At 37.2% G+C, this 9,649-nt stretch overlaps 1 protein-coding gene across 1 annotated transcript in view; it reads right to left on the reverse strand.

The window, feature by feature from the left end:
- N4BP1 (NEDD4 binding protein 1) overlaps positions 1-9,649 on the reverse strand; it is a 194,940-nt gene that overhangs the window by 9,287 nt on the left and 176,004 nt on the right. The window contains exon 2 of the mRNA XM_009320344.1: positions 5,965-7,733. Within this exon, the coding sequence (XP_009318619.1) occupies positions 5,965-7,733 (1,769 nt within the window). The remainder of the gene's footprint in view (positions 1-5,964; positions 7,734-9,649) is intronic.

A 9,649-nucleotide genomic window follows, 5' to 3' on the forward strand; every position in this document is an offset into this window, starting at 1 on the left:
GAGTACTGTTTTTTAAATGTTTTGAAGCCTAGAATAGCAGTTCTTGATTTGTCCTGTATGATCACAAACTCCTGCTCTGTAGCAACTTAAAAAAGCATGCAAATAGAAGCAATGTATTTAACTTTATCAAATAACATGTAGAATTAAGGTGAGCTATAATATGAATAAATATGTAACTGCTAGATAAACAGAAATATGAAATGCTTTATTTGAGCTAAGTAAACATCTGAAGGACAGCAAATTACCACAGCAAGGTGGTCTTTTCGAGACATCCATCTCAAAGACTGCATCTGTTTGCCAACTGCCATTGTAAATACTGGTTTTGGCTGTCCCAGTTCTTTAAAAAACTGTGAAGACCCTACAAAAGTATTTCTGAAGTTAAACAAGAGATGACCAGAAACAACACAAAGCACCAAACAGCAGGTTGCTTTCTGGGACAACATAACATTTTCCTTTGGTTTTGTAACTAAATTAAGGAAAGTACATATCATTATTTACAAACAATTCTAGCAAGATATAATTGCATCCAATTACTCTTTCATTCTGAGTTTCTTCCACATTTTAATAAAATTCAATTTAAAATTACCTGACAACTATCTGGATATTTCAGTCTGTCCTGAAAGGCCTGTTTTCAGCACACAAAAAGAGGCAATTTTTAAAAATACTTGTTAGCGGTTAGAGTAAACTCTGGGCTTTCTCTCATTCAACAAGCACACTGAAAGTACAGCTAGCATTAATAGATCAATGTGCCATTTTTACTAGGTCGCACGTGTCAAGAGAAAAAATTCTTCAGCTTCTTGCAGTCTTCCAGAGTTAAGACACAAGGCAAGTAGTGATTTGGAAGCCCATTCAGCCTTAGTCCAAGCATGTGGGCAATGCATTAATACTCCCCCCAAAACACATGACACTCAGGGGTCAAAAAAAACCCCCCAACATAGGCATGGAAGCAGATGTCCATAACCTCAAGGTACTGAGAAGTAAAACTGAAAACAATTCAAAGCAAAATTGAAAACAATTCTTCATTTTCTAAGATGTAAGAAAATAATGAGGCTTTATTTACTTCATTTAGCCAGAAGGAAGCTACAGAATACCTAGATTAAACCCCCACCAGGCCCAGGCCCCCATCCATTGATTATTTAGTAGGACATTTAAATATCTTGATGGTTCTGCTATTTTGAAGCAGTTCTCTGTCCTTTGCTTTTCACAAGCAGAGTTTTCATTTCCATTTCAGCAGGTGGCAGATGTTGTATAACCATATTTAGGAACTGTATGTCAATGGCACCCCGCTACTATGCCCCACTCTAGTGTGGGGTGTGTGCATGACAATCCATTGGGGTGCATGAAGGAAATATTAGAACTTCAGTAATGCACATATATAGTTGATAAATATACATATATTAGAGATGCATGCTCAAAGATTATTTTACTAATGGGGTGTGTCATGGTTTAACCCCAGCTGGCAACTTAAGCCCCACACAGCCATGCACTCACTCCCCCCAGTGGGATGGGGGAGAGAATTGGAAGAGTAAAAGTGAGAAAACTCGTGGGTTGAGATAAAGACAGTTTAATAGGGAAAGCAAAAGCCACGCACACAAGCAAAGCAAAACAAGGAATTCATTCACTCCTTCCCACGGGCAGGCAGGTGTTCAGCCATCTCCAGGAAAGCAGGGCTCCATCACACACAACGGTGACTTGGGAAGACAAATGCCACCACTCCCAACGTCCCCCCCTTCCTCCTTCTTCCCCCAGCTTTATATGCTGAGCACGACGTCATATGGTGTGGGACATCCCTTTGGTCAGTTGGGGTCAGCTGTCCCAGCTGTGTCCCCTCCCAACTTCTTGTGCACCCCCCAACCTGCTCGCTGGTGGGGTGGGGTGAGAGGCAGAAAAGGCCTTGACTCTGTGTAAGCACTGCTCAGCAGTAATAAAAACATCCCTGTATTATCTGTTTCCAGCACAAATCTAAAACATAGCCCCCTACTAGCTACTATGAAGAAAATTAACTCTACCCCAGCCAAAACCAGCACAGGGTGCTCAATCAAAAAAAGTTAGGAGACCACTGCCTACAGTAGTCTCGCAGCCATCTGAGATATAAGCAGATAGTTATTCACCATCTTTTAATTCATTGGTTTCAGATGTATTTGGTTGTTCTTAAAACAAAAAAGACACAAAACCCCATAGATGAAATATGGAGATGAAAAAAATCTCTCCATATTAAAAAAAATAGACAAAGAAGATGTGGTGTATTTGTTATTTTCTACATGACCCCAACAATTTGCATTTCTCTTCCACTAATATGTGTTTGGGAAAATCTTTTTTAAAAACTTTGAGGTATTATACTTATGACTCAGTTGTGACTTGCACTTTTACATCACTATTTTCTAAATAACAGAGTCTGAACAATGAGTTAGACAATTAAGTTTGCTTTAAAAACTATTTACTGTGACAAAACACTGTACTTGAATTAAAGCAGCGTCAAGAGTTACGGATCATGTCAGGCCTCCCCTTTAAAGTTAGCAAGACTATAAAATGACAGAATACCTTAATCTATTAATTCAATTAATTCTCCAGTGATTGACCTGAAAAGTTTTACTGTTGCCAGTTGTAAGGGACTAGCTCTGGGCTCTTTAACCTGGGGAAATCAATTTATAAGGATGATCATCACCTTCTTCAATTAATGATCACTTGGTAGGAAAGGTTACACAGAAATCTTCCGACATTCCTTCTCATAAACAGAAGTTACTTAGATTTAATTTTGAAGCCTCGTCTGTGCTAGAGACTTTCTGGACTAACTGCAAACATTTCTATGTTAGTAGGTCCTTGGTCCTTAAACTGCATTTGAAGCTAATCATATTTAAAAATGTATATTTTGTTCTGACTGGCAAAAAAATAGTGATCTAGCAGAAACATATGCAAATACGTAAGAGGGAGGCCCGTCAAAAAAAACAGGCAAAGTGAGATATAATTTTATATGAATTAAGTTTAAAACATCAGCACAAATATTTCTGAATGAACTATATGTCTAGGAATTTCAAGGTATCACCTGGTAGTCCATGTAAGTTATCAGCAAATACCAAAGTATCAAAATAGATATCATCAGGCTAGGACTGTACATAAAGGGAAGAAGTGAAGACTGATTCTCCAACTTGCTAAAATAATATTAACAGTTCTACTAGCACGTCACAAAAATAACAACAGAATTTATTATTTCTGTTCTCAAGCAAAATTCAAATGTATTACAGAGAAAAGGGAGTTAGAAGCATTTATTATCCCTAACAATTGAGGAAGTTTTCCTATTCCATGAATTTTGGTGAAATGTTTAGGAGCTACAATAGATCTTTCATAACCACGAAAGAACAAAATCTAAGGGCAACTTTATCTATCTCTGTGAAACTAGAAGCATACATCCATTTTTTTCCCCATTAATACAACTGTGTGTACATGCATGTGCAGATCTGTGTTTACATAGTTACTTCTGGGAAACTGTACCAGCTGTCAACTGTCTGAAACATTAAATTCATTTTAGGACAGACTTTGATATTATTTTCTTATGGTACATAACATTGTAATTTTTTTTCCTGGAAAAGTTTATTTTCTTCCCCTAAACAGCATTTAAGCCCATTCTTTTGGGAAGTCTCTTTCATCTAATAGCTGGAAGTAGATGACATATGATACATGTATCTTAACCAGTCAAATGTGTTATTCTCAGCCTAAGAGCATCCTAGAGAATTCAGGGGATCACTGTTAGTACTCTAGCCTATTCTTAGCAAATATCCTACTCAAGAATTAGTTACAACTAAATACAAGTAATATAGCTGATATGAGCCTTTTCAGGATTTCCAATCTCCAAGAGTAAACTATTTTAACACATGGATTTTAAGTATTTAAGAAACACTTATATAGCCTAATCTTTTCCCACTTTTTCTGGGTATACAGATGATCTTTCTCAGAATTACTATTGTTTTGCTTAAAGTACTCCATTTTGGTTCTGGCAGCATGGTTTCAGAATGAAAACTAATTTCTGTACTTGGAAGGGTTTATGCATGTTCAGCAGAGGAACTCTGAATGCACCAAAAAAATCTTAAATAACAAGGTCTCATGGTAAGTTTACTCTTACATTGACGAGTGGAGCATGAGAACAGTCAGTCAGTTTGTTCTTAAGAACTACCACTTCCTCATTAAGAAGAAATATTGCATTTGTCATTGCTCACTTTCATATTCCAAAACTACAAAAAAAGCCCCATAGCAAACACTGACGAAACCTTTTGACATGTGTGCTTGCCAAAATTACTTAGTATAAAAAGAACAAATCCTAGTCTCCTCCTGACTAGACAACAGCAATCAATTCAAGGACAGTTTTGATGAGACAAACGTTACAATGAACCAAGTGAAGCACAAAATTGTAAAGAGATATAGGTTCTAACTGATTTTTGCTATTCCGGTTAGTTATAACAAACTTAAAAAAAGAAAATAAAAAAAATTGTAGACATCTTTGGAGGGCATTGCCAATTACAATAGAAACATTGGGAAAAAAAGGAATTAGAAGATATTTACAATAATGGAAAATCCCCGCATCATAGTCAATGAAAGGGATTTCTTGATCTTTTCAGTATTAACTGTGCCCATTTCATAGGGTTTGTTTGCATGGTGCCTTGTCAGCCAATCTATTAAAATTATCCAATAGCCCTATAATTGTCTACTATCATTTGTATACATTCTTTCAGCTATCAGGAGGAATAGGAGACAAGGTGTGTGCACACATACACACAGTTCCCTATTCTGCAAATTTTATGGAGGGGGATGGAATATTTTTGTTGCATGCCTACATTTGCAAAAAGTAACAGGACCCAAGCACTAACATGTAATGTTGTTAAAGGACAAATACATTCCTACTATATAAGAACCTCCACTTCAAAATGACAAGATGCTAAGAGCAAAAGTAAAGGAACAAAACACTTTTAAGTTGACGGTAACTCAACTTCTTCGTTAAGTGCATGCAAAGCTTAAGTTTCGTGCATAAAATTGCTTGCAGCAGAGCAGAGCTCACTGAAATTACTTCTGACTGAAGTGTTACATTGAGCTGGAGCACTGATAATTCAAAGCAGGTTGCTCTGAAATGGCACAAATTTGGCTTCAAATTTGACCACTGCCTAGTAAGAAACGCTGTAGAATTAACACTTTTCATTTTGAAACATCTTGTTATCAAAAAGGATCTCATCTACCTCTAATGTATACCTGGTTTTATTTTCCATTGCCTATTCTGTACAAGTTTGTTTCAGATTATTTTAGTATTTGGGCTTCGTAAATCTGAGCTACCTGTTTTTACAAATTCATGAATTTCTACCAGAGCAGGAAAACTAAGTCTTAAAAGGCTTTATAGAAAATATTTTTCAGAGTATTGCAACTACCAACCAATTTTTAAGTCAAGGATTTTCCTTATTCTATTTTAACCAGTTATTGCACTTGTTCAACTTCAGACTATGTAATTTTTTTAAACCAAAAGTAAATTCTACAAGAATTGTTTCACAACAGAATATCCCACAACCGCACTGTCCTAACTGGATTTGTGTACTGCAGTAAGTGTCATACAGTGCACCTGCTAAAAACTTCAGAATTTCCTTCTATGCACATACCTCAACAAAGAAGAATAACTCCAAACAAGTCAGTCATAAAAACGAATGCTGTCACTAAACAGAGAATAAAATATATCAAAATTGCCATGCGTTGGAAATTAAAATGGTTCCTGTCAATCTCATGTAATTTTTCATTATCAAGCCGTACCGTAACTTACCAGAGCAGCCATTATCAGTAGCTGAAAAACCTTGCTGTGTACACAGACTGTTGGTCACCAAAAAGCTAGCTAGCAAAAACTTTACGCATGCCACAGCAACCTCTTAGTCCCTATTTCATTTGAAAGTTCATTGAACTTTTAATAAAGAAATAGCTGAAAAGAATAATACTTACGATTTTGCAACATTGCTTCCATCAATAATGATATGTTTTAAATATGGTTTCCCAGGTTCATTTTTCAACTCCAGTCTGTATGGCTTTTTCAGAGATTCCAAAAATCTTTGAACTCCAGTAACTGAAGGATCAGGATGACGTCTGTGTGGTCCCACTGTCTCTCTATCAGGATTTGAAGGATGTATTTGTGAAGACAATACCTGGTCTGGGATAGGATTTTCAGAATTTGAGGTTTGGGAAAGGCGTTGGTTGAGGGATCTCACTTGAGAAGAGCTGCAGTGTCCTAATTGGTCCTCAAAAACAGGATGACTATTCTGTACAACTGAGGGCCCTGCAGATTTTTGCTGAACTGCAGTTTTAGTCTTAGTTGAGATACGCTGCACATCTGAGCTCCCTCTGGCTACAAAATCAACATCTTTTAGAGCTCTAGCTTGTATAGTGCTGCAAGTTACACCACCATCAGTTTCTATATCACTTGACCTTGAACCATGATTCTTACCAGGGCAATAAATGTCTCTTTGTTTATAGCATATAGCTGAATTTTTGCTGGAAGGAGAGGCAGGTCTGCATACCAACATATGCATTTTATCTTCTGCATCAACCTGCATGCTTGGTGAATCTCTTATGTTGTGATATTCATTTTTTGTCTCCTTTGAAGTATGACTGGATTTAAGTGGACTTCTATGGCTAGAAATGCCTTTGTCTTCTAGCTTGTGTGAATTATTTGCATTACTTCCTAAAGGAGGATTGATAGTTCCAGGCTTTTGAGATGACTGTTCATCTTCTTTTTGAAATTTTAGATTTTCCTTTTCAATTTCTTCTAGCAATGTTAATGGTTCCACAGATTTTCCTAGGATACCAATAACTTTTTCTACAATATATTGGGAATAACCCATTGTTCTGAAAAAGTTCACAAGAATCTTATATTCCATTTCCTCACTGATATCATCAGCTTCTTTAAGGCAATAACTGGGATCATCTGAATCACTGCAGCTATCCGAAAGATCAATAACTGCATCGCTGTCTGAAGGATTGCTGTGTGAAGGAGATTTCACTTCCTGATCGTTTTCCAAAGAGAAGTGTTTTTTAGGGAGCCTTTCCTCATCATCAGATGATCTTCTTTTACATGACTGCCTTTCTTTAGGCACCACTGCCTCTAACAGAGACACAGCATTTATGGGAACAAAACTTGTTTCAGGAGCATCAGAAAACACAGTGTCCATCTGCTTTGTAAGCTCAGTTACAGGCGTCCCAGCATTGTTTCTTGCTTCCTCACCACCTGCTCTTCCATCTCTGTTTGTAGCCATTACTTTGGAGGCTTTATTTTGTAAAAGCTCTGTCAGGCTTTCAGAATCTGTAAGATCTATGATATTGCTCTCTACTTCACAACATTGAGTTTGCGTGAGAGCTAGGAGTTCTCTTTTTAGTGAGCTAGGTAAAATCAGTAAATCCATTGTATATTTATCTGCGTGTGCTTCCACAAATTGTCTGAATTGCTTTTTAATCTCTGATTCATTCTCGCTTAATAAGCTTTCATTATTCTCAAAAAGCTTCACAAACTGCTGAACATGACTTTGAGCCATAACAACAGCTTCTGCACCCCCCTTAATACTGAGCAATCCTATTTCCAGCACTGTGATATCAGCACAGGTATCTTGAATAAGACTATTGAGGAACAGGCTCTGTGCACCAACAAAGATGCAATGCATGTCCTTTGGGTAGCGCTCCTTTTCTTCAAGTTCAGGTTCACAGAGTCCCTTTATATACTCCTAGAAGGAGAAAAAGACAGCAGAGTGAATATTTGTGAAAAGCTAATATATAAAATTAGTTTTGGTTAGGTCAGCAATGGACAAACACATTAGAAAATAAAGCCAACTTAGCATAAGAAACGTGAGAAAGTAAATACTGCCAGTAAACTAGATAATAGAGATAAAATACAGATATCTTAAATGATTTGTAACTAGATCTCATAGAAGGCTAACTTTCTTTTATATCCTACCGTTTATAAATAAATTTACTTGAAACTCATAGTAACAGAGTATTTAATTTGTAGCTCAAACAGTTCAAAAGACAAGTCAAAAGGTATTTATCTTCCCATCCCCGTTCTTTGGTCAAAGAGAACATACGCTTCATGAATAAATGCCTTGTGCAATTGTTATACTTTCTACTCAATAATCCCTCCAGATAAGGTTTGAAAACTGCTCTACATGTAGGGGAAGTCACGTCTCCCATACCCTTTGAAGTATTTGGAGTAGGAAACATTTTCTATGTTATTAGGAAAAGCAGCAATTAGAAAATGGAAATCTTGTGCTGTTTGGTTTAGGCTTTAATTTTCTGGAAGAAAGAAAGCTGTACTGCAGTTGCCTGGAGAAGAATAGCTGTTTATGCTACCTGTAACGATTTCTGGAGTCTCTGAGCCCAAATATATAAGCAAATTGGTTTAGAGTCAATTTCAGAGTCAAATAGTTCAAACCCCTCAACATTCATAGTATTTTCCTTGTAAGTCTTAGGCATTACACAGTAAAGGAATCAAGTTTTTGAAAGTGGACTGCCAATTCTGTGAATTAAGTCACAAAATACATGCTACGGCTCCCCAATAATATATATTGTATTTAACAAACAAAGACACAAACGCCCACATATCGAGATTTTGGTTTTGAAAGCTACCTTTCAGCTGACCTAGTGCTCACACTATCGTTCTCATCACATGATTCAAACAGCTATAGTTGCCAGGTCCGCTAGGAGTAATACTGTTGAAGATTATCATAAGTTTTTATTGAATCTTTCTATATTTTGTGTTTGACAATGAATAAGTGACTATAAGAACATTTTGATTAATCTTTATGTTAGTGTTACGTATGGATTGCTGTGTTATTCACTGGACCATGTTAGCCTTAGTCTTAATTCTCTAGACCATAACCAGACCACTTAGGCTTTATTGTATATGGGATGAGTTATTTGACAACTTGACAAGGTAGATAAATATCTGGCTCCCTTGGCAACGAAACTTACTTTTAAAGTAACCTGAAGTGAAGTGCCCTCATTATAATACTAAAAAACACACCCATAGGTCAAGAAGACCCTTGCCCAGGTGAAGGCCCTTCCCCTGCGCAAGCGTAGTAACAGAAGAGAATGACATAGCAGATATTATAAGTATATGCAAATCACTAACCAATGATTGTAACTGGGAGTGTACCACCCTGTAATTCTTGTGTATAAATGTAACGGTGATCTAGCCATAGGTGTGCTTGATTTGTGGAATTCCACCTTGCACCCGGCGCCGCAATAAAGAATGCCTGCTTTCTAAAACTCCAAATCGAGTCTTAGCAAGTTCCTCATCTGCCGACTTACGGTAACAATACTAATTTCATCATTACTGCTAATCTCTTGTACAGCTAACCTTTGGTTACAAGAGATTTAACAAAACAATTCTGTGACGATACTTCACAGCAACTAGTGTCACGGTCAGAGACACAAACAGCCTAGACGGCTCTCTCTCTTAACTTGTTTATAGCGTTCGATTAAAAAGAAAGCTATCTGCTCCAGCAAACAGATCGGTGAAGCAGTCTGGATCTGCCAACTTTTACAGTCAGACGCGGCGAAAGCTGCGCAGGGTTGGGCTGAGGGTACCCGTTTGTGAAGCCTAGGCGTCTGCCCGTAAGACATAAGCGAAAGCTATTGCTGG

The sequence above is a fragment of the Pygoscelis adeliae genome, unplaced genomic scaffold (genome assembly GCF_000699105.1).
Source record: "Pygoscelis adeliae isolate BGI_AS28 unplaced genomic scaffold, ASM69910v1 Scaffold62, whole genome shotgun sequence".
Classification (NCBI taxonomy): domain Eukaryota; kingdom Metazoa; phylum Chordata; class Aves; order Sphenisciformes; family Spheniscidae; genus Pygoscelis; species Pygoscelis adeliae.